This window comes from Brienomyrus brachyistius, chromosome 1 (assembly GCF_023856365.1).
Source record: "Brienomyrus brachyistius isolate T26 chromosome 1, BBRACH_0.4, whole genome shotgun sequence".
Lineage (NCBI taxonomy): Eukaryota > Metazoa > Chordata > Actinopteri > Osteoglossiformes > Mormyridae > Brienomyrus > Brienomyrus brachyistius.
The window spans coordinates 14734387-14760497 of NC_064533.1; the positions used below are offsets into that span (position 1 = coordinate 14734387).

General features: G+C 45.0%; 1 protein-coding gene across 3 annotated transcripts in view; it reads left to right on the forward strand.

Moving 5' to 3' along the window:
• The window catches only part of LOC125728500 (receptor-type tyrosine-protein phosphatase beta-like), a 52606-nt gene that overhangs the window by 4451 nt on the left and 22044 nt on the right, over nucleotides 1–26111 (forward strand). For 2 of the 3 annotated variants that reach the window (XM_049005441.1, XM_049005504.1), the window contains exons 3-17: nucleotides 927–3334; nucleotides 5984–6260; nucleotides 8935–9210; nucleotides 9751–10014; nucleotides 11768–12031; nucleotides 12416–12685; nucleotides 14084–14350; nucleotides 15375–15635; nucleotides 15886–16149; nucleotides 17782–18045; nucleotides 18452–18715; nucleotides 19337–19606; nucleotides 21076–21339; nucleotides 23090–23350; nucleotides 23668–23958. In XM_049005441.1, the coding sequence (XP_048861398.1) occupies nucleotides 927–3334; nucleotides 5984–6260; nucleotides 8935–9210; nucleotides 9751–10014; nucleotides 11768–12031; nucleotides 12416–12685; nucleotides 14084–14350; nucleotides 15375–15635; nucleotides 15886–16149; nucleotides 17782–18045; nucleotides 18452–18715; nucleotides 19337–19606; nucleotides 21076–21339; nucleotides 23090–23350; nucleotides 23668–23958 (6165 nt within the window). The remainder of the gene's footprint in view (nucleotides 1–926; nucleotides 3335–5983; nucleotides 6261–8934; nucleotides 9211–9750; nucleotides 10015–11767; nucleotides 12032–12415; nucleotides 12686–14083; nucleotides 14351–15374; nucleotides 15636–15885; nucleotides 16150–17781; nucleotides 18046–18451; nucleotides 18716–19336; nucleotides 19607–21075; nucleotides 21340–23089; nucleotides 23351–23667; nucleotides 23959–26111) is intronic. The other variant, XM_049005513.1, reaches the window with a different exon arrangement.

Sequence of the window (26111 nt, forward strand, 5' to 3'; positions counted from 1 at the left end):
AGTAAGACGTGTAAGAAGCAATCCGTGAATAACTTTTGATGTGTTTTGTGGGGACATTATGAATGAATAAGCAAGAGAATTACGTGTAGAGATGATTGACTTCGATGCATTTTTAAGTTTCATTCACACGTTATGTTTAAAAAAATTCAAGTATTATTTAACCATTCTATATGTAAATACTCATATTAAATAAAACTACTGTAGCCTGTAAGAAAGGTGAGAGCCCGTTTCAATAGACTAATCAAAAAAAAAAGAATGTAACTGGATTCTCCCCTTCAAGTAATTGTGACCATGGAAAGGAAATCTGGACAGTGTTTGAGATTTTAAGCCATCTAGGTGTTTTATTCTGTAAAAAGCCAAATGGCTAACATAGAGTTTAATGTGTTGTAGTCTCAGTCCAATTTATTTGCAATGTGATGGTAGTTTGTGACAATTACAGTACTAATCTTTGGTAAACTGGGTCAGGTTTTAGGTTTTTAAGAGCCAGCAGTATTGGAATTACCATTTCACTTCACAGGGCACCCAAGTTCTCCGGAAGTTGTCTTGCTCTTCTAAGAATAATATAGGAAACTTGTAAATTTCTGTACACATCTTTGCATTAAATGTTTATTAAATGCTTTTACTGAGCTCACAGACTATTGCTGTAAGATGGCTAATTGTGGACAAATCCGTTCATACGAAAGATTTAGAAAAATGAATTCGCTATGTGGAGCACTGTCACAATGAAGGATCAATCAACTTATGCTACGTTAATAAATATCAAAAAATGCTCTCAAAATTTATATCCAGGGTGCCTGTTGACATTTCCTTCTCATTTCAAGTACAATTAGAATACCTATATTGATATCAGTGTGAGTGACTAGCATTTACCTTCATGGAGACTGTTATTTTAACGTAAACCCTGTTGCTTCTCCCACGTCCTCCAGTGCACACAACAACTGCAGCGATTTCCTCCTTTTCCACCACCATATTCAGCTCTAATCCATCAGATACCAACACTGGGCCTGTCTCCTCTAGAGCAACACGTCCAGCCCTATCAACAAGCCACACACCTTCGAGAAGCACAAGGACCAATACAGTGGCAGAGCGCCATGCTAGCTCCGCCTCCAGTACCAGAGCTCTCTACACTGGTGCTGCCACCCGGATTCGGGTCCGAAGGACCAGCAGCGTGGGGCTCCTGACCAGCAATTCCACACCCCCGGTTACCAGGACCAGTAGCGTCAGCCATAGAGCCCGTACATATGGTCCAGTGCCAGCCACCCAGCACTCTGAAAGAAAGAGCCGCACACCATCCGTTGCAGGCACTAGCGCACTGGCAAAGTGGACGATTTCTGAGGATTTCCCTTCAATCACTGACATTCCACTTGGGACGGCTAAAACTCTCCGAGAGTCACGTATGACTCGCACCTCGACTGATGCGTTCCCATCTAAGAGCCCCAAGACCTTCAGAAATACTCCAGTTTCAAGTGCAACCACTGAGAATCTCATCATCAGTGCTACAACAGGTGAAGTAGATAGGCCAGCATTTTCCCGATGGTCTGCTGCGGCTAGAAGTGTGACATCTGCTCTTCTCAAAGTGTCTGCAGCTGATGGAGCTCCTTCCATTTTCTTTGTACCACCTGCTATGATTACTGGAACACTCACCATAACCACAGCACCTCCCAGTACATCTTCAGCTCCAGTGACCATTTCCTCTGCTGCAAAGACTGTTGGTCCTATTACCTCTGCAGCTCCTACCATGGCACGGGCTCAAACCATTATGTTCAATAGAACTGATGCGGTGCTTGACCTTACTGTAAATCCCACTGTGACTGATACAGCGTCTACTGTGAGCATAGGAACTCCAGCTCCCAATATGCCCACTGTTTCTACAGTTCCCTCTATGACCACCACAGAACCCACCGATACTGTAGTTCCCTCTATGACCACCACAGAACCCACCGATACTGTAGTTCCCTCTATGACCACCACAGAACCCACCAATACTGTAGTTCCCTCTATGACATCCACAGAACCCACCGATACTATAGTTCCCTCTATGACATCCACAGAACCCACCGATACTGTAGTTCCCTCTATGACCACCACAGAACCCACCGATATTATAGTTCCCTCTATGACATCCACAGAACCCACCGATACTATAGTTCCCTCTATGACATCCACAGAACCCACCGATACTGTAGTTCCCTCTATGACATCCACAGAACCTACAAATACTGCAGTTCCCTCTATGACCACCACAGAACCTATCAATACTGTAGTTCCCTCTATGACATCCACAGAACCTACCAATACTGTAGTTCCCTCTATGACATCCACAGAACCTACCAATACTGTAGTTCCCTCTATGACCACCACAGAACCTATCAATACTGTAGTTCCCTTTATGACATCCACAGAACCCACCATTACTGGAGATTCCACTATGGTCACCACAGAACCCATTATTACTACTGACCCCACTATGACCACTGCAGATCCCACCATTACTGTATTGTCAACCAGCACCGCCTCAAAACCCACCATTACTGCTGACCCCACCATGACCACCACAGAACCCACCATTACTGTGGTCCCCACAATGACCACCGCTGAATCCACCATCATTTTAGATCCCACTAAGACCACCACAGAACCAACCATTACTGTAGACCCCAATATAACTACGTCTATAAACAGAATGGGTACCTTAGCCTTCAGTAAAAGTACTGAAGCTAACATCATGACCACAGTGACCTCCTTTGACCCTTCCACTAAAACTGCTGCTGTGTCACCCATCACTAGTGAGGTCACTCCCCACTCAAGAGCTGGGACCTCAGAGGAATCCTCTTCAGTTACCATTGTCATATCTACTTTTACTGTTCCAGCTCCCAACTCAAGTATCACAGAGGCCACCATGACTAATGCACCTCCTTTCTCAACTACAGCTATGCTTCCTTCAAGCACCATTATATCATCTACCATTAATAGGGTACCACCCACTAAAGCTACTATAGCATCTCCAGTTACTTCAGAAGTTCCCACTACAACCTCTGCAACATCTCCTGTTACCACAGCAACCCCCACTACAGCCTCTACTACATCTCCTGTTACCACAGCAACCCGCACTACAGCCTCTACAACATCTCCCGTTACCACAGCAACCCGCACTACAGCCTCTACAACATCTCCTGTTACCACAGCAACCCTCACTACAGCCTCTACAACATCTCCCATTATCACAGAAGCTCCTACCCATAGCACTTCAGCATCTCGAACTACTACTGTAGCTCCTTCTACTCTGGAGCTGACACAGACTCCAACTTCCACCACAACCATCAAAACTAAAGAGGTGAGTCAGATTTCTTTCATTTTTAAAACAAGTGTTGCTGAATGCCAAGACAAGCGGGTATGAAAAAGGGTTGGATGGGATTGGATGTTAGCGTTTATTTGATGTTTTTTTTTTTTCCTGGAAAAAGAACTTTCTGGAAGATCTACATTGCTACAGATTTTCATTGGAAGTTTTTTTTTTGCAATTTACACCATTCAATCCCATTTAAAACCGACAGACGTGAGGTAAATACAGCCACCATAAGAAGGGCTAACATTCAATCGAACGTGCAAAGTTCGATTCATTTATTGTGCCTGGTAAATATAAATTTAACCAGCCTGTTTGGGTCTTCATTTTAAAGCATGGGAACATTCTGTTTTCCCATATGAAATAGAATTTAAATTTTCATCATCATCATCATCATCATCATCATCCTTGTAATTCATCCTTAGATGTTCTCTGCATCCCTTCCTTTATGAAGTGCCTAGTCTGCAATTCGTATCTATTTTCTTATACTAACTGTATAGTAATCGTGACCCTAGCTCCTGGGGTGCAGTGCGGTCCCTTTCCTCTTGATAAGAGCCAGCCCCCTTGATATCCCGCGGTCACGGGAAGTGAGGGAGAATGTTATGGGTGCAGCAGCAGCAGCTCCTATGACGGTACACGCCCGGCCCCTCCTAGCAGGCCATCCGCTCCTTCCCCTTATATAGGCAGGCGGCGAGGAAGCGCACGCTGAGATACGAGGCACTGACACATTAGGCAGCACTGCGCACATGTGCAACAGGTGCACCAAAGCAGGACTGTGTCACGGATGCTGTTTTGCAGTTGTAAAACAAGAATGTATGTCAATCCCTACTACACCCACCTTCACAATAATTCCCTTTTGAGTTTGTAAATGTGTTTTGTATCATGAAAATTGCCTTTTCTTCTTAGGGTATTCTTTTGCATGTTTTATATGGCATTACTGGTCATAATTTGAATTTCAGATATCCGAAAGGATACCACAAGTTTAGATATCCATAATGTAATTTAGAATATCCAAAATTAAAATCATGACTAGTAACATTTGGATTGTAGATATCTGAAATTGGAGTTTTTCCTAGTAAGAATTCAAATGCAGATATCCAGAATGTTCATTATTTCATCTGAAATATAATTATGAATATCTGAAATTAAAAGCCAAATAGACATGAATGGCAAAAGTGACGTAATGTCTCCTAGGAAGATGACGATGTGGATATCTGAAATGCTCTTTTTGACTAGTAAGAATACAATTTTGACTAGGAAAAAGCTATTGTGAATATCTAAAATGTAATTACGGATAGGAGTGTAACTTGATTAAATGTTAAAACGGCTTGATATAGAAATATGACAGCCCATCTCAGTAGAACTGTCCAAGCAATTTTCTAGATGAAGTCTTGTCGTTTATTTTCATAAGGATTCCTTGTAGGATAAGCCAAATCCCCTTACTCCCAATTCACCTAGCTGGATTTTTATTAAATAGGGAAAGCACCCCTGAGCAATCGAAAAGTGGAACGGAAAAGTGAAAACTGACAGATATTTCCGCCAACGATACTGAAGTCGAATCTTTCGGAGCATCCTTATTAGCAGAGTCACTGAGGTTACTTTCACTTGTATATTATGTTCACACTTATGTTCCGTTATTCCCTTTCAACCTTTTTTTCCTGTGTTTTGAGCGTCGCTATCGAGTCTAGGGCGGAGTGCCGCATATAATGAGCTTGAATGATATTTAAATGTTCTTCGAACAGCCCGTGTTGGTGGGGAACATAAAGGTGACCTATAAAAAGCCCAAGCTGGATTCAAAAGGCAAAGTTCGGCGGGAAGGAAGTATGGGTGGGACGTAGAATGAGGCAGAGGCGCTGCTTAAGATACTAAAGGTCTCCGCTGCTGCCAAGCTGTGATGTGACTCCGTTTAATAAGACGTTTGGAGGCAGGAATTTCAATTTTAGTGGCCAAACTTTACGCACTTACAAATTGCGTTAACTTAAGCGGACTGTAAAACAAAATTCTAGGAAGACAATTATTCCATTTGAAATGGATTCTTTCCACGATTATATATAGATTTTATATTTTGGGAGTTTTTGCGAGAGTGTCGTTTGGAGACCGAGAGCAGATGCGTGGTCAGCTAATGCTGATCGAGGACGCCGATGAAAGAGGAAGCATTAGGTGGTCGCGGATCAGAATGGCAACCTGGGACCCGCGACAAACTGCAATCTGCCATCTCTTATCAAACGCCCCGTAGATGCCACACGATTGCCATTTTTTTTTACCATTCTTTACATCTGTTGCTTATACAATAATTGTATTAAGTATATAAACAGCTAAACTTAATATGAACAAGATAAACTTCATATCAGTACATTTTTATTTTTGAATATTCCATAGTCGTTTATGCATGTATACGCTATATTTCTGTTATTTATTGAACGAGGATATTTAAAACAATCGCAATGCTGAGATGTAAATCAATTTGTTTGATACTTTTTGTAGCATCTGAGTTTCTGCAGGTGAGTTTCAAATAATGTCTTATTGTTTTTATTTATTGAGCCAGCTATGTTCTGGTCTATATTATGTGTAATAACAGGAATATTAATATTGTTTTTAAACCGTTTAAATTCCCTTAAACGCCTATTTTTAATTCCCCCCCAGTGTGAGACCACAGAAACTATGAAGTGTCTTGTGAACATGACGGAGTCCCACGCCAGTAAGGAGTCGGCTTTGTTAACATGGATTACTCCTGGAGAAATGTGCAATTTCAGTGTCGTTGCTGCGGACGGCATCCTTGTAAGCGTGGATTGTGTCCGGGAAGAAGGACACGGCAATGCGCACAGCTGCGAAGTCAGGAATTTACAGCCTGGAACCGAATATCACCTCGAAATAATACCGAAGACCGACGGAGAGCGAGTCAGCGTGTCACTGCGGACCGGTAGGACTCCCTTAAATTCAGAGCGAAAAGAACATGCTCTATTTAACACAATAGCATTTTTTTCTGCCGCTGTGCTTTTTTAGTGGTCAAATATTGGCCTTAATTACCAGATGCTAGCGGAAAATCAAAAGCGAAAAAAAAACATTCAAAATTTATTCCTTTATAAATTCTAAAAAGTCCGTTTTACTAATGCATCTAATATTTCAGTCGTAGTACTAGAAACGACCTTTGAATCGTGAACACCACTTAACATTATTTTACAGGCCTAATTAACATACTCAATAGTCTTATATCAGTTTTTCGAAAACTCGTATTTAAATTATAAGCCCGTTTTGTGGGAAGCTGTATTTATTGACATAACTATTACCATTAGTGAGTTATTCGATAGTAATTATTTTAAAAAGCCATTCTCGGCAATTTTTAATTTACATTTTGAGGAGCTCCGGACCCCCGCGACCCTGAATATGATAAGTGGTTGCAGAAGATGGATGGATGGATGGATGGATGGATGGATTTTGTTAATTGCTTGTTGGAGGCTGAAAGTAATTGTGGTATTCACAAAAACAATGCTTATCTACGGAGGGAAAAGAACGTTTGATTTTTTTTTGTAAGCAGATCATTTTGAGTCTGTAAACTTGTAAACGGACGGAATCATAGCTACTTGTGATGCTGTGAAACACAATGTTTGCTCGGAGTCCTAATTTTTGGGGGAACCGTACTAATTAACGTTGTGGACATTTTCATGAGAGAGCTGTTTGCTTTGGACCACATCTGCCTTAAGTGCCATGGTTATGGAGACTGGGGGTCATGTTGTAATACTGTCAGGGTTTCCTTGACTGCTAGTATACACGATTTCTGCGTTTTCCACCCGGTATTGCCATCACAGTGAAATTAAAACATGTTACAATCGGCCCGAAGACTTAGAACCGCTTTCTGCCTTCTCACACAGCTTTGCAGAGGAAGTTGCACATAAAAATGGGAATAGTATCCATTTTAATGTACAGTAGGACCAATGTAGTTCCCCTCGTGTGTTCATGTAGGGTCCCAGGGCGGGAGGGTAGATGGCCGCGGGCCAGCGAGGCAGAGTGGCTGATCTTAAGTGTTTGTTCCCAGACGCGGCTCCCTCTGCCCGGCCATTTCCTTGCCCTATTGTTCATTTTTTGTTCTAACGGAAGCAGGACTTTGTGTTTTATTTCATGGGACTGATAGATCAGATAAACGGTGCACTCGTGAACTTTCTCGGCGAAGCACGCAATCTTCTGACTGAACCGCGAAATCAACTTGCTTGTGGTCGAGCTCATCTGGCATTTAAATTGTGATTGATTAGGACAAATTGAGATTATCTCATATTCTTGTTTCAGGCTATTTTTAACTCATTTTCAAGAGAAGGAAGTGCATTCCTTTTCACTGCTGTAATATCTACTCATTAATTATGCTGCAACAAGTTAATGCATTTCTTGTAATAATTGCCCCACAAAATAGAGCTTGCATTATGTTGTAAAGAAAATATACTGTACTATATATATATATATATATATATATATATATATATATATATATTTTCTTTTTCAGTTTTGTGAATATTACAATTTATAAAGCAGCTTCTAAATATGTGAAATAATGCATCCGGCGTGACACTAACGCTTTCAGACTCTCACGCAAGAAATCTTATGGAAAATCTACATTATTACATTATAAACTTAAAATTGGCTACATCAAAAGGGTTGAGGTAGTTTGCAAATGCTACAGACTATTTTCAAGATAATAAAACTATTACATACATGTAAATGCATGTGCATACTTGGATTGATCATCTGCTCCTGTCATCTAACAGAAGCTGGAAACCCTAAAAATGCATGCAACAATCGTGGGCCAAAGGTGGCACCTGTGGTGGTATTGGGTCCTTCCTGGGCTGGTGTGGCCCTGGGGATGCCTGAAAGGAAACACTAAAGAAAGGTTCAGGCCTCAGTGGGAGCTGGTCCCAAGAGCCCAACCTGCCCCATACTCTGGAAAGGTCCGGTGTTCTTGTACCCTTTCCTGTGGGACAGCACCCCCACGCCCACGCATTTTCCCCAAGCTAGACAATGTTATCACGGCCCAGGGATCTTAGAACAGGCTGCCCTTTCTGCGCTACACAAAGAGGGGAATGGCTATCTCCATTTCTATGGCGTTATGTAACAGCGCCCCCCCCCCCCCTTCACCCCCCCCCGCCTTTCAATGCCATGAACGTGGTGGCCTTTTGTCTCACCAGTCCAAAAATTCACCTGTTAACAATACACACCAGTTGATAAGTATCTTCATGCAAAAAATGCTTTATTTTTGTGAATGCGGTTGATTGAGAACTGAGAATGATTATTTAATTGAGAGTGTTAGCTGCATTAGATATGCCCGTATGAGTTAGTGAGGTGTTATTTGCTTAACTCTATATGCGTATGAGCAAGGGTGTAGTTACCGGGGGAGATGGAGGGGGCGTGTGTCCCCCACCCCCTCAATATTTAATTTCTCTTCATTGTACCCTCCCCCCAAAAATATAGACCTTTACATTTTTATTTTTAAGTTGTTTTCCCCCAATTTCAGTCTCTCTCCTGTGCCCTTGCATATGAGTGAATGAAAAGAGTGCAGTATGAATAAATCTGCAGTGATTTCCAGTGAGGTGGATGTGTCTCACTCCCAGATCCACAGGAACCAGCCAGTTTGGATGTCCAACTTGACCAAAACCGGACCTCAGGGCTGCAGGTGTCGTGGCCACACTCCCCAGGAAAGGTGGACTGGTATGAGCTCACGCTGATGGACACAGAGACGGGGCAGACCCAGAGTACCCTCATCGGAGGCTCCGCCGAACCTCAGTCCGGCTTCTCCGCCCTCACCCCCGGTACCCGCTACGCCCTCACCCTGGTGGCCAAAGCTGGCAACAAGACCTCTGCAGCCGTGCAGACCACCGCAGCCACAGGTAGACAAACATGCTGGAGTGTGACAAAACTCTGCATAACATGGAGCCAGAAGAAGAAGAAAAAATAGCTGCTGTTGGATCCTAATATTGACCCTTGAGGAACAGCACTGTTAGATATTTGCTAAGACCATGTCAGAGAAAAACCCACTTTTATAAATGGCTTACAGAATGTGAGATCCAAAGCTGCATTATAGTAACTCATTTAACATGGGAACCAGGTATAAATTAAGCTTTATACTAAGACAAAACAATAATTTATTTTAAATTGCATATATTTTATGCTGTATAATATTTGGACTGTGAGTGGAGTGACTGCTTTTGGTGGTAATATTGGGTTACAAAATTCTGGGAATTTTCCGGTTAATTCTCATATATTCCTGTTAATTCCCATGGAAAGTTTCCAATTTGGAATATTCCCAAAATTTCCCAGCTTAACTTCTCATGGAATGATGGAATGGATATTTTCTTGAAATGTTCCACCTCTTTGCCACCCTGGTAAATGACGGTTAGCTTGAACCTTGCTTCCCCCTCGTCACTCAGCTCCGTCTGCAGTCAGCGGCCTTCAGCTCACTCCGTTCTTCAACGCCCTGGGCGTTTCCTGGAAGCCGGGCCCGGGGAGAGTTGAGCGTTTTCAGCTGCTGTTGATGGACCATGACCGTGACAGCCTGCTCCAGAATGTGACATTGGATGGCAACGCCACCTCCTACACCCTGAGCGGCCTGGTCCCTGGACATCATTACGACGTCACCTTGGTCTCAAAGTCAGCAGGGCAGGAGAGTGCCAGCTTCGCACAGGTTCAGACAAGTGAGCTTCACCTGGGTCCGGTCTGTCATAAGCTGGGGTTGTGCTTATAACAGTGTAAAACCATTTCAGTCACTGAAAACTGTTAAATGACCATGTACATCACACATGAAATCTTCTTTAGCTGCTAAATGGCTGTAATTGGATGAATAATTGCTTAGTTTATTCAGCCTTAGGTAGTTGGATCTCCAGGTATATGTCTAGGACTAGACCATGGTCAGTCAGCCAAACTGAGACATAGTGCTGAGTTTAACGTCAAAGTATAGAAGCTGCTTCACCAACATATAAGAGGAAATGAGCGAAAATCCTCTGTGCCTCAAGTGGTGCTTTCCCTACATAGCCAAGCACATAATGCATGACTTGGAGTGCATTTACCCACTTATACCAAGGATCCTACACATTTTCACGGGCCAAAAATGCATTTGTTAGTAGAAATACATTGTTCCGGCAATGAATAAGCATTTCATTAATTTTAAATTGCATCTAGAATTTTAAGTAACTATAGTTAGAATTAAAGATTTTAATACGGCATTGATTTGCTATTTATTGTTAACAGTCTAGCAGCAGCAGTTGGAATAGTTCGAAGACGTAGCAGCGAGGTCTTATTTAAGCAGGTGAACATAGAATTACAATAAAATTAATCGACACCCTCCTGATCAATCAGTTTTGAGAGTTCCACAGTATCGTGGCATGTGATCTGCTTATTGTCGGCCTCTGATTGCCGTTAGCCCCTATTGGCAGGAGCCTCACACATCATTCCTCAGTTGATTTATGGGCGCGTGAGGGTGTGCGTCAGGGAAAGCCACTTTCCCACGAAGGCCACCAGGGCCACCGACAGGTGCGCAGACCAGCGGGGCAGCGGGGAGCACGTCTCCGCTAATGAACTCTCCGTGCAGCTCCTTGCTTCCCGTCCTGCTTTCTCGCTCTTTGTGAGCGCTTCCCGGGGCAGTCTCAATGGCTCCCTTGTCCCGTTCCTCACAGTTCCCAGGGACACCACAGGTGTTGGACCTGAGCGAGTGACCGGGGCATTTCAGGCCATGATGAGGCCGGTCGTGGAAGGGCACCGCCCAACTTCATCTCAGGCCATCGTCCAGCTCCCGTCCTTATTGTTCCAGCCCCACCCATGCCGCAAACTGTTTGCTTTCTTGAGCTCCCAGCCCCATTGTTTGGGAGAACTTTGATGTTGGCGATGTGACAGAAAGCCAAGGAGATGCTATAAACATGCCAAGTCCTCACCAAGGCAGCTGCAAAAACAAACACCTTCGTTGTGCATCATCGGGGTCCTACGACCGTCTTGCAACTCAGACATAAACACCTTAATACAGTGCATTTGCTGGCCAACATGCCTGTCATTGCTTCTTTATAACTGGACATTAATAACTCATTTCTAAGAAATATTGGCACATTGACTGAGTGATTAGCACAGTAGCCTCGCATTTCCAGGGCTCAATTCCTACACGGGATTCTTGTGTGTGGAGTTTGCATGTTTTCCCAAAATTTGTCCAGATTTGCAGTTTCCTCTTACATTATAAAAACATACAGCTAGGTTCCTTGGTGCCACTAAATTGTCCATGATGTGGAAATTCTTCTTCGAAGAATTTGAAGACATCGAACTCAACTTATTTCATTGGTGATGTACATCAATACTTAAGTACTGCTTTAGACTAAATGTAGAAGTAGGGTTTCTCCATGCTGAACTCGAGGCGAGTCGCCCTCAGCTGAGCTCACGGCGGAGTCTCCAATATCTCTCTGCCAGCTTGGGCCATGGTGACCGGACTCACCCTGGAGAATGACGGCAGCCAGAGCAGCCTCACGGCCAGGTGGAAGCCGGCCCCAGGAGACGTGGAAGCCTACCTGGTCCAGCTGACTGGCCCGGGCGCCCCCCCGCAGCCGAGGAAAATTCCCCCCAGCTTGTCTAGTGTGGTTTTCAGTGATCTGATCCCTGGAGCCGCGTACCGAGTCTCTCTCAGCACGGTGAGCGTGAAGCAGTCTCCACAGACCATTGCCACTGGGAGGACAGGTACGTTCCACAAGCAGAGAAGTAATGTTCCCATAACATTATGAGAAGGTTTACCAGCAGAACACTTGGGGGTCCCAGCTGAAATAGAGAGAAATGAAATTTTGTAGTCAAACAATTATATAATACTATCTATCTATCTATCTATCTATCTATCTATCTATCTATCTATCTATCTATCTATCTATCTATCTATCTGTCTGTCTGTCTGTCTGTCTGTCTGTCTGTCTGTCTGTCTGTCTGTCTGTCTGTCTGTCTGTCTGTCATATTAGCTACTTTTTGACTAAGTACATTGACTGTCAGTGTTAAAATTAAATTCACATTTGCTGGTGATTATAAACACTTGTATTTACCGTCAGCTTAATTGTCTTTCTTCTTGTGCTACAGCTCCAGACAAGGTAACACAGCTGGTGCTGAAGGACATGGGTGACCGCAGAGGTCTGAAAATGACGTGGGCGCCCCCTAGAGGAGAGTGGGATCAGTACCGCATCCTGCTCTTCAGCGGCTCGGCGGTGCAGGCGAATGTCAGCGCAGGGAAGAACACGCGGGAGTACAGCTTCTCTGACCTCCGCCCGGTCCCTGGGAGGCTGTACAAGGCCGCGGTCACCGTGGAGAGCGGACAGCAGAGCAGCACCGAGTCCTGCCAAAAGAGAATAGGTGTGTAGCTTGTTTTGCCTTTTAAAAAGCAAGACAAGTTTATTTATATAGCACCTTTCGTGCACTGCGGTCATTCTAAGTGCTTTACACATAAGAAATATACAGAATACAAAGCAAATTCTATTTCAGAAACACAGAAGAGATTACAAATGTAAAAAAATAAAGCAAAGCACAGATAAATTAGGATAATAAGGTGCCGTTACTGGAGAGAAATGCAGCTGAACGCCAGCCAATTTGGAACGTCTTCAGCTTGGATTTGAAAGTGTCTAGTATCTAAAAGTATTATAAGTATTTAAAGGACAAGTCCGGCTCTCCCAGAACCCAGAGCCGAACGGTGTCACAGGTAACACACTGTGAGTGTTTTAAGAACACTCCCTGAGTGTAATGGTCAAGAAGCCACTTATAGGCCAGGGACCTCCAACTCCGGTCCAGGATGTGTTCTATCCTAATTGGCTCATGAGGAGCCACACTTTCATATATTTCCTTCAGGATTAATAAAGTACCTTCCCTACCTACCTGTTCCGGGTATTTACCTGAGAGACTCCTATTTTAGGTCCTTTACAGACATCTCTGTGTGGCTGAAATGTTTGTATGTTGCACCTCTGGCCCTTGAATAGCTCTGTGATGTTCCTGCTTTGTTTGATGCTGTTGTGCAGCTCCGGCTCCAATCCTGCTCACACCCTGTACCTGGGCATTCATTGGAAGCTCAGCCTAGCTGCACTTATTCCAAGTCGACTCCTCGACAGCATCTATGTTTTCCTCACTTGTTTGTCACTTTGGACAAAAGCGTCTGCTAAATGTGTCAAATTTAAATGAAATCATTACCAACGGGGAAGATCTTAGCTGTTGGAATGTTCTTCTTAACGCCTTATCACAAAAATCTGTTATGTATTTAATCTAATTTATTGAGGGTGGACAGTAGACATGAGTGTGTATATTCATCCATCATGCCCATAATGCATTGCTTTGAAATTTAATTGACAGGAATAAAATATAGTGTGCCCTTCACATTCGTGAGAAGATCCCCATTCGTGTACAAATTAATGAATAATACTTTCTATTAAAAATGCACAATTAACGGTACTGATCCATATAATTTTTACTATTGTTTATGTATTTTTAGCTTACACATTGTCCAAAAATATGCCCATGTAATTGTTCACGGCCAACTGCACCGAAACCACAAATGTCAAATTCACAAATCCGGAGGGGCGACTGTACGCCTAAGCTGGTACCCTGCTTCCTGTTCCTACTGGATACCTTTTTGACCTGGGATTGACATGGTGAGCGTATGATGTAATACTGTCAGCTGATCGAGATGGACTGCGCAGTCATTTGTTCCTGCAGGGGCGTCTGCGCATTCCATGTTATGGTACCACTGTGTCCATGTCTCTGCAGTCCCCGCAGAGGTCACACGTCTGTCCATAGACAACGAGGGAAGTGCAGACAGCCTGCGGGCCAGCTGGGATCGTGCCACCGGTGACGTCGATTCGTACCGCGTGCTGCTCATCCATGACACCGCTGTCATCAAAAACGAGACCGTGGCCGCTGACATCACCTCCTACCACTTCCCCTCCCTGCGGCCTGGCACCCTCTACAGGGTGGCTGTGACAGCTCTAAGTGGGGGGCTCCCCTCTGGAGAGGTGGTGGCTGAGGACCGCACAGGTAGGGCTCTATGCCTTTCCTTCAGAGTTCATAAGCAAAAGGATTAACAAGAGATTTGATTGGTCTATGCAGACACCATGTGACTTTCGGTTTATTGCTGTTATTGCACAGTGTGCTAATGCTTTCAACTCAGTCTGTCGGTTTGTATATGGTCACCTGTGACCCCTGTTCTCCCACAGACATACTGTAAAAACAAGGCTGACCTATTGTTTTATGCTCTGATGGTAAAATAAGACTTGAGAACTTTTATTATCCAGTGCAGCAGGAATTTAAGGAATGTCAGGAAGCCTTGTGCAGAAAACAAATATTTCAAGGTCTCCCCGCCAAAGACTTCCTGTATGAACTCCTGTATTGTTTTCTCAGAGATCTTAAAGCTATTTTGAGCGTTGGATTTCCCCTTCTTAATTACCCCAAACAATTAGCAAGCCAGTATGAGTGAAGCCTTGTCTTTTCTTTTCAATTTGGACATGTTATATTATACAAGTTTTTACTGAGTATGATGAACTAGATTAATGGCTAGTTCTCAAGTTCTAATAATAATTATAATAATAATAATAATAATACATTTTATTTATAGACACCTTTAAAGACATTCAAGGACAGCATACAATCACAATAATCAACAGTCACAATATAAAATAAATAAATAAATAAATAATAATTCAAAAATAAAAATACAAGTACAAGGCTTTATTTTATAAAAAAAAATAAAACCCAAGGCTCCCAGCTACTCATCATTTATGGGGGGGGGGGGGGGGTTGTCTATGCGGCAGCCCATTGCGTGTCAAACTGTTTCTCTGGGCCCCGGACCCGTGGCTCAGAACCCTTGGCCTTGTCGACTCCTTACCTGTGCATATGTTTGCAACGTGCTATTTGTCTCACTTGTACGTCACTTAGAACAAAAGCGTGTGTTAAATATGTAAATGCAATGTTTCTCAACACTTAAATTTTCCGGACAGCAGTGGGGGGTGTTTGCCTCACTGAGAGCCCTCTCCTGAATTTCTTGTGTCCATCATTCCCGCAGTGCCGGCGGCCGTCGGGGAGGTAGCCGTCAGCAACAACGGACGGCCCGACTTCCTCAGTGTGTCGTGGCGGCCCGGTCCTGGTGACGTGGATGGCTACCAGGTCACACTGCAGGATCAGAAGATCACCCAGAGTCTGAAGGTGTCCCGGTCCAGCTCGGAGTGCACCTTCAGCCACCTGATACCCGGGCGGCTCTACAACATCTCCATCACCTCCCGGAGTGGGGGCTATGAGAACCACACGGTGGTGCAGGAACGCACACGTAGGTCCCACCCCTTCCATTAGCTGATTGGTGGGACGGCCTTCCTTATATCAGGAAATGGCCATTGAGTAGTTAGAATTTGCTCATTCAGTAACATGATATTTTATTGGTGGAATCCATGCTTCAAACTCCCATTCTCTCAATAATATAGTACATGATTGGCGATTATTCTTTTTCACCGTGTGTTTGGTTGAGATTGCCTAAGAACTACCTCTGTGTACTGATGACCCCTTCCACATTCCCTTCCCAGGACCCTCTAGTGTGCAGACTCCCAGGGCGATCCACTCAGCCCGTAACGACTACTTGAAGGTTTATTGGATACCTGCTACTGGAGACTTTGATTTCTACCAGGTGGCCATCAAGCACAACAACGTTGTCCTGCAGAACCAGACGGTGGCCAGGTCCCAGAGCGAGTGCGTGTTCCACTCGCTGGTGCCGGGCCGCCTGTACACCGTCCACATCAGCACCTGGAGTGGGAAGTACGAGTCCATCGTGTCCACAGACGGCCGGACATGTGAGTGGACCACAATCTTAAAGTCATAACTCATCCAGATTTTTGTACCCTTATTTAACTTGCAAATGATTTGTAAATGATTTGTAGTTATTCAGTTAATACCGTCAAGCAAAGTAATTTTCAGTATAGTGCAGTATACAGCCGTATATCTCAGCAGGACAGTTATCGAAGTTTTCTGAACTGCTACAGCGTGGCCCACATGGTAATTTAGCCATAAAAATTGGGTCACAGTTTTTGTTCTTGATCTGCTATGATGCCTGCTGCCCGAAGGTGTTTATGAGTTGGGTGAGATGGTAGAATTTCCCAGGATCATTGAATGCTTGGCAGTTATTGTGGGAATTCAGTCTTTTATGGCAGTAGTTGAACAGACCGGACTGTTCTTTAGAAGCTGCAGGGCCTGGCACGTCTCTGAAATGGCCTATCTTTTGCTTTCCTCCTGTACCTTTTGCTCCTGTGCATTTTGCTCCTGTGCCTTTTCCTCCTGTGCATTTTGCTCCTGCGCCTTTTCCTCCTGTGCATTTTGCTCCTGCGCCTTTTCCTCCTGTGCATTTTGCTCCTGCGCCTTTTCCTCCTGTGCATTTTGCTCCTGCGCCTTTTCCTCCTGTGCATTTTGCTCCTGCGCCTTTTCCTCCTGTGCATTTTGTTCCTGCGCCTTTTCCTCCTGTGCCTTTTGCTCCTGTGCATTTTGCTCCTGTGCATTTTGCTCCTGTGCCTTTTCCTCCTGTGCATTTTGCTCCTGTGCCTTTTCCTCCTGTGCATTTTGCTCCTGCGCCTTTTCCTCCTGTGCATTTTGCTCCTGCTCCTTTTCCTCCTGTGCATTTTGCTCCTGTGCCTTTTCCTCTTGTGCATTTTACTCTTGTGCCTTTTCCTGGTCAATAAAAACAGTAAGAGCAAAAAAAGATTTAAAAAAAGGCAATAAAAGTAATCACAAAATAAATAGTATAGTACAGTGCCTTTGGCTGTGTCAGTGACTGAAGTGCATTTGCACAACAGGGTGGCGCCATGTAAAGGAAATTTACTGGATTACATTACCTCAAATCAAATAACTTTCATCAAGGAGGAAATCATTACTCTAGCTAAATAGCATTTAAAACAGTAACTGGGAGTTTTTTTTATTTCATTTACAAATTTCAAAGCAATATTTACATTTTTGTTCAGTTGTTCAGTTTTGTTTTACTTCATTTCATGAAAAAGTTTTCTTATAGTACAGACGCTCCTCTATTTACGAATGAGTTACATTCTGAACGGCCGTTGAAATGTTTGTAAGTCGTTATTCAACATCATTTTAAGGGTATATGCAAGTACAATGAACTAGGATGCTGGGAGTACGCAGGTTACGCTGGTGTGCGGCGGGAGTAGCGGCCAGAAGTCGTACTGGGCGGGATTGGTGTACAGAAAAAAAAATGAAGTTGTGGACAGGAAACGGGAGCCCAGTGAACACAATTTGGACTTACAGTCGTCTTCTTTCGTATGTCTGAAAGTTCGTAAGTTGAAAGTTCGTAAGTAGAGGAGCGTCTGTATTAGTTTTCATTATCGATAATGACCCTACCTTGAGGTGACCGATCCCCCATTGCTGTGGTTAATACCCGGCTGTGTGGGGCAGTGGATCAGTGAGTACCCTCTTCCCCGCAGTCCCGGCGGCTGTGACCTCCCTCACCCTGGCTGATCGAGGCACGGAGGACCTGCTGGTGACTTGGGAGGCCGCCCCCGGAGATGTGGACCACTATGAGGTGCAGCTGTTCTACAACGACATGAGAGTGCTCCCGCCCACCACGCTGAGCAGCACGGCCCGCGAGTACCGGCCCGTCTCCCTCACCCCCGGGCGCCTCTACAAGGTCGTGGTGTCCACCTTCAGCGGGTCCAACCAGAAGGGCGAATTCATCAAGTGTAGGACGGGTACGTGTGAGAATGGGGTGACCAAGGGGGTATTGTAACATGCGGAAGAGTGACCTATTGAAGATACAAGATCCCTCAAGAGGCATCAGTGGTCTTTGGACCTCTCTGAGATTTTTTTGTCCAACCTCTCCATAATTCTAGATCAGGGATCTCCAACTCCAGTCCATGAGAGCTGTACAGTAGGTTTTATAATCTCCCTGGCTTCTGATGAGCCACACCTGTTCCCGGTATTCACTTGAAAACAGGTGTGACTCATCAGAAACCAGGTAGGATAGAAACCTACTAGTCAGTAGCTCTCCAGGACCGGAGGTGGAGACCCCTGTAATAGATAAAGAACTGAAAGACTGCTGGTCCTTTCCATGTCAAGTTTATAGCTCCAGTGTCTGGCCTCTCACTCTCTCTGCAGTGCCGAGCAAGGTGAAGAACATCCACGTCAGCAACGAGGGAGAATCCAGCCTCCTGAAGGCCAGCTGGACACCAGGGCAGGGTGACGTGGACAGCTACTCTGTGTCCCTGTCCCGAGGAGAGCATCAGCTAGAGACCCGGCCTGTCGCAAAGAACATCAACGAGATGAGCTTTCAGAAGCTCACGCCAGGCCAGGAGTACACCATCACGATCCAGTCCATCAGCGGGAACCTGGTCAATAACAGCACAGCCAGCGGGCGCACTGGTGAGGGTGTGGAGCTGGGTGGTGGCTATGATAGTTTGGTGAGATGCGGGATCAAGACTGTGGATGATTATGATTGGTGGGAATATGACAGTGGGCGGGGCTTATTGTTGATGGGGCCAGAACTGTGGGTGGATTGATGGTTGATAGGTAAGGGTTGCTGAGAGAGTTAATATTGGAATCTGTGTACTCATTTCTTTAACTGTCATGAACTTAATTGGAAAGAGCAAATTAGGGGCCCTTATTACATTGTCAATTAAACAACACACAATTCGTGTTTAGACATGCACCCCAGGGTCCTCCAGCTCCCCCTCCAGCCCCCCCTCCAGCCTGCACTAACATTTTAATCCATCTCGCTCTCAGGAGGGGTCTTGGTGCTGGTGAAGTGCCTTCGCAGTTATTACTAAGGTGGCTAATGGGTCATTGTTATGTTCCGCGTCACCCGGTTGTTGGTAAACCCTCAGGAAAGAACTCATCATAATAGGATAAGGCACAGGAGGAAAAGAACATCATAATACAACTGTAAAAGAGAGGAGCTACATACTAGTAATCATGCCACATCAGAACGAATCAGGTGTGTGTTTGTTGATTTGGGTACAGTTACGGTTCTCCTGTCTTTCCCAGTGCCTTCCACAGTGGAAGGCCTGCAGGTGGACAACCAGCAGAGCACCCACCAGCTACTGGCCTCCTGGCAGGCCGCCCCAGGCATTGCCGACGGTTACAGCCTGCGACTGCTGGACGACAGGGGGGCCCTGCTCTCCAGCATCTCCCAGCCCTCCAACTCCACCCAGCACCTCTTTGACCAGCTCATCCCGGGGAAGATGTACTGCGTCCAGATACGGACTCTGAGCGGGGGAATACCCAGCAAGGACGCCACCGCTAAGACCCAGACACGTAAGGCCATACCTGCTCTCGTATTGATTAATTGTGCCTGGCTCTCACCGCTAAAATCAATAAACCCAAGCGGTCCTGAAATGAAACTTAGCAGGCATGATTAGCTGCCCATCAGACTGCAAGCTGTCCCCCAAATCACTCCACAAGCTGCATGAGTCCCGCCTTTTTCTGGCAGCAGAAACCGTACGAGATATAGCTCAGTAGGAATCTCCCAGGCGGTGTCTGCACCCTTCATATCTGCAATCCATAATGTGTCGTCCCAAAGCTGGGGAGGGAATTTATTGTCCCAGAGATCATGATGATAAAGTGACTTGCAGGTGCACCGATAGCTACAGATTTAAATATAGGGGAACCTGTACGCCATCCATTATGCTGCGATGCTTTTTATGATCAAAGGAAATTATCCACGACTTTTATGGTTAATTGGCTACCTGGCTGGACCTTGACTAAAGCTTTTTTATAATTTACAGATAAGTTTAACTGATCCCAGGGGGTATTTCTTGTGCATACAGCAGAATTGTGCAAAAAGTCAAACGAAACTGCAAAAACAAAAACATGACACGTAGTGCAGAGCACATAGTGCAAACAAGACATGGCGCTATAAGAAAACATAGTGCAAACGAGACACGGAGCTATAAGGAAACATAGTGCAAACGAGACATGGAGCTATAAGGAAACATAGTGCAAACGAGACACGGAGCTATAAGGAAACATAGTGCAAACGAGACACGGAGCTATAAGGAAACATAGTGCAAACGAGACACGGAGCTATAAGGAAACATAGTGCAAACGAGACATGGAGCTATAAGGAAGCATAGTGCAAACGAGACACGGAGCTATAAGGAAACATAGTGCAAACGAGACACGGAGCTATAAGGAAACATAGTGCAAACGAGACATGGAGCTATAAGGAAGCATAGTGCAAACGAGACACGGAGCTATAAGGAAACATAGTGCAAACGAGACACGGAGCTATAAGGAAACATAGTGCAAACGAGACACGGAGCTATAAGGAAGCATAGTGCAAACGAAACACGGAGCTATAAGGAAACATAGTGCAAACGAGACAGGGAGCTATAAGGAAACATAGTGCAAACGAGACACGGAGCTATAAGGAAACATAGTGCAAACGAGACACGGAGCTATAAGGAAACATAGTGCAAACGAGACAGGGAGCTATAAGGAAACATAGTGCAAACGAGACACGGAGCTATAAGGAAACATAGTGCAAATGAGACATGGAGCTATAAGGAAACATAGTGCAAACAAAACATGGAGCTATAAGGAAACATAGTGCCTATGAATGCTTATTAGTGCCTGTGAATGCTTATTAGTGCCTGTGAATGCTTGTGAGTGCCTGTGAATGCTTGTGAGCGCCTGTGAATGCTTGTCAATGTGTGTGAGTGCCTATGAGCCAGATAATGAAGTTTGGCTAGTGTCTTAGGCCTGCTGGGTTCTCTTGTCCCCAGGCCCCGCGGCAGTGCCTTCTCTGGCCATCACGGCCAACAGCAGCAACAACGTGACCATGGGCTGGGGTGCGGCACAGGGCGAGCTGGACGGCTACGACGTGCTGCTGTACAATGCTGCCAGCGACCTCCTCGGCAGCCATCACACTGGGCCAGCCGCACGTGGCTACTCCTTCCGGGATTTGCGGCCAGGCACCCTGTACAAGGTGGTGGTGCGGACCCGCAGCGGCACACAGAGTAACGAAACCTCCATCTGGACCAGGACCGGTGAGACCTCCTGCACAGCCCTAATGATGAAATGGGCAGACCTATCTGATGATCCTTGTTCATAATGGTTGTTTATGTAGATGCTCCTTGTTGTATAATGGTTCAGCTCGCAATATTTTGACTTTACGATGGTGCGATAACAATGTACATTCAGTGGTCACCTTTGGATTTTGATCTGTTCCTGGGGTAGCGATATACCAAGTGATACTGTCTACTGATACCAGGCTATGGCAGCACTCATCCAGTCACACTTCGGGCCTCTAGCGATCGCGAGCAAAGGCATCTCAAACAGCGTTTAACAACACATCATGCATTGCTTTTTTTTCTCCTCTGTTTAACCAGTTTCTCTGATTAACTGGTATTCATTTATTTACTTTTCAGTTGGTGGTATTTAGTCTGTTACAGTAATTTACTTATTCACTGACAGTAGTTATTTAATTACTTATTTATTTACTGTATCATATTCATATTCGACATGCAATATTCTCCACTTGCGATGGCTTCGTTGGAAGGCAACTCCATCGTAAGTCGAGGGGCACCTGTACTTTCAAGCATTACAGCTCAGAAATGGGGGAAAAATGCATTATTTTAGAAAAGCACATGACCGAAGGGGATGGTTGTTTATGTTAGGAAGAGCTTTAATGTAATGGGTTTGGCGGAAAGTCGGATGCCGAGGTTCAGGTAAATGGGTGATGACATCATATAGTCGCATCTGATTGGCTGTGGTGGTTCTTCTGCCCCACTTGCAAAACACCAGGCTAAAATGCCTATGCTGTACCTTTGCGGTTAATTTCAGCTGAGTGAACATTACTCTGAACGTTTAGGTTTCTGAAAAGAAATGGCAGACAGTGTTTCCAGAGCAATTAGAGTTTCTCCTCTACAAATGTAGACCAGCAATGTTGACTCACCAAGCATTTAAAACTTTCACATATCTGTTCATCAGTCTTTTTTAGCTTTTTGGGAGGTGACAGGGCTCTCAGTATAAGTCAGTTGCATTTACATAGAGACCGATTTCATCAGATGTAGCCCATATTCGAATTATTGCACTTTTTGAAATGGAATTTTCCCCCTTTGTGTCTTTGGGTTAAAATTATGGCCTCAATTTCATAGCTCACTAAGTACATCTAAATGCAAATAAATTCCTGCAGCAGAGTGTTTAATTTATTTATTTCAGGTATTAATGATGCCGCATTTCTTAGTCTGTTTCTTGGTCTTGATGAATGATTCATGCGATTGGTTGCAAAGTAAGGCTGACGATTCGCCCAGATTACTTTTTATTAGTTTTTATGTGTGCAAATGCATGCTGGGTAAAATTACAGATAATGAAGATTACATGAAGATCACACTTATAGACACGTTTTATGGGTTTTATGGGTCAGAGATGACGGGACACTGTCACCGTGATGAGTTACGGGTACTGATGAGTCATAGTTTGAGTCTCTCAGGTTAGTTTCCAGTTAGAACAGTCAGTATTTCATTTCACTTGTCAGAGTTTATTTATGTGAACTATAGGCCTGTATGTCATATTGCTGGTCAACCCATTTAATGTCCTTTTAGCCTTTATCAGGATTTTCATCCTATTTCTTGCTTGTTGCTAAGCCTGGTTGCCATCTGCTGTCTTACTCCGATTATGTGTGCTGACCTCTGAAGTATAAGAACCTGCAGTCAAGCTCTCTATTACAATATGAGAACTTTATTTTTGGCTCCATTGTTAAGATGTTTTTTTACCATCCTCTGCTCCTGTGCCCAGTCCCTGCCCCCGCCACGGCCCTCCAGGCTCGGAACCGTAACCAGACAGACAGCCTGTGGCTGAGCTGGATCCGGCCCGTGGGCGACCTCAGCAGCTACCTGCTCTTTGTCTCTGGCGCCAACGGCTCCCAGAACCTCGAGTTACCCCCCGAGCGCCAGGAGCACGTCCTCCAGAACCTCCTCCCAGGGCACCTGTATCAGGTGGAGCTCCGCACCTGTAGCGGGGAGCTGACCATGGCTGCCACAACGGAGGGGAGGACCGGTCAGTCACCTCCACCTGACTCCTCAACCCAACAGCTCTGCTGAGTGACCTACACCGATTAGAAACAGCACCACACACATCATCGCTTTAGGCTATGAATGAGTCCATCTACAGCCAGTATATAATCAAGATGATATTGTATCACATAGACTTTATCAATTTATATATAAAGAGTATATTTTGTTTTGCCTAGAGATTCGTTTTTGCTTAGAGATTCGTTTTTGCCTAGAGATTCGTTTTTGCCTAGAGATTCGTTTTTGCCTAGAGATTCGTTTGGCCCGATTCGTTTGCTCAGTGTGTCTGTGTGTCTGTAACAGCACCAAAGCCCCCCACGTCGCTGTCCTTCCTGAGGATCACCAACACCTCAGTGGAGATCCAGTGGAGTGCGCCGCTTGCCGGTGAATACGACGACTTTGAGCTGCAGTGGACGCCGCATGATGCCCTGTCCGTGTCGAATGGCCATTCCGCCCCCAATGTGGCCAGCCGCGTCCTGATGGGCCTCTACCCCGGCCGGCTGTACACCTTCAGCGTCCGCACCGTGAGTGGAGGCAGGGCTGCCAGGGACCCACCCACTTACAGCCAGCCCATCTACAAGAATGTCCAGACGAGTAAGTTATCCCTCAGATACCCATAATGCAATAGGACCAGAATCCAAAGGGAACCTCATGCTCAAAACTGGGGTACATGGCTTTGTTGAAAGTTGAGTCCATTTTGTGTCCATCTATATGTTCATTTGGTCAAACAGTGTGGAAAGGAAGCATCTTCTCTCTTTCCAATTATTTCACCATGGAGAGGAATATGCTTTAAATACCACAATCCTCCTTCTCGCCAAGGCCAAGCAAAGTGTTTGTTGTTTCTTAATAAAAGCACATAATCACACTTTAATCCTTTAAGCGGTGTGTGGGTACTGCGGATACAGTAATATCGATCCAAGTTGAGTTCACACAGCAGCGTATTGAAGCCACCAGCAGAGGGCAGCACATGACTGACATTGCCGGTTAGCTGGACAATGCAAACTGTTGCGGGTGCGGAGGTGCAACCGACAGATTACATTTCGGGGAGATCAAAGTGAGAAATGAACCGGCCTGGGGCAGCTAAAATCTAATGAGAGCCACAAAGGAGACCTGCTGCTCACCAGCTCAGCCGGAAAATAAACACTCATATGTGGTGTGATTGTTGACTCATCCCTAATCAGATTATTTGAAGTAAGGGATTGTGATTTAGACAGGAGAGAGAATGCTGCGGAGGTGGCCGGCCCAGGTACGTGTCACTTTCCGATTGGCCAAAGCCTTAGAAAAATTGCCACAAGCAGTTATGAACCCCCCAGTCAGCGGGGGGTGGATGGTGGAAGTTAAGCTCGGGGGACTAGAGAAGAGCTGTTCATTGTTAAGGGGAAACAAAGCTCTCCAGAAAGGAATAATTATGTATGGGGAACATCAATTCACCCATTAGTCCTACCAAATGTAAACCTAGTGCAGGGCTGTTCAAATCACAGTCCTCAAGGTCCGAGCCCTGCTGATTTTCCAGCCTTCTTTTTCCTGTGAGCCGGGTGTGAAGCTTCAGAATCAGCAATTATTAAACTACTTGAGAACTGAAAACAAGGCCCGGATTTGGAATCGAGAGCCATATTTGAAGAGCCCTGGGTAGGAGCCTATCACAGGAAGTCTAGGCCACCATGTGACACCCCAGACAAAAGGGTAATTTAACCCCATTACAGTCAGGGAACTCTAGACTGTACAAGAGACACGGGTAAGGCCTCTTGTGGCATATAGCATGTTTCTTAGGACATGCTGTCTTTCCCTTGGCTGTCAGTGAGTTTCGGAGGCCTTCCTCGTTCTTCGTCATCGCTCGTAGCAGACAGATGTGACCCATGTCAGTTTGGCTCCTTCAGCCCAGAGCACATCATCAGCCGCGATCCGTTTTCACAAGCCGCCATTAATCTGTCCTCGCTCCGCTCTCCTTTCATCCAGGTATCGATTAAGAATCTGTCCAAAGCCGGGGCTGCGCGCCATCAGATCTTTAGCGTTACCTCGGAAGGGAGCCCCTCCTGATGCCTGGGATGAGGATTTTTTCTGCATTAATCCCTTTATCTCGGCCTCCTTTTATGCGGAGCTCATCCCAGCCCTTCTGGCTGGAGCGCAGAGACGATTCATGCTGATGTTTCTGTTAGCATTTTGTGCGTAATCACCGCTGCTCTAGTTTTATATTTCATCTCGAACTAATGAAGAATGATCACGCCAGGGGGACGTCACAATGATGCGCTCGAGGATGGCTGCATGGGAGCGCCGTGCTGCCCATCATCGCAAATATTTATGTCATTTCATAGATTAAGGCTATTGCTTTAACTCTCTAACTGTACTAAACAGAGCTGCCATAAGCCACTGATATGTCTGAGAGCTCAAAATCGGCAGCAGGTGACATCAGACCCGGCTAACCTCCAGATTTGGTTGAAGATGATTTCATCGATCGAACTAAAGAGGTCAGAGATCTTCCCTCCCCTTTCAGATGTTGAGAATTGACTGGATTGCTTAGTTCACAACTGGGGGGGGGGGTGCAGTCTACTAGGGGGCCTCAACAAGGATTGAGGGGATCAGATAATTTATTTGAAAAGCGTAGACGAAATTACAACATTGCTATAGCTAGTGCTTGGCCTACACCAAATTGATATTTTTTCAAATCAAGACATAAGATGGCACCGTTTATATCGATATACTCTAATTGTGCATTAAAATTAGGGCTTTACTAAAGATTTTAATAGAAA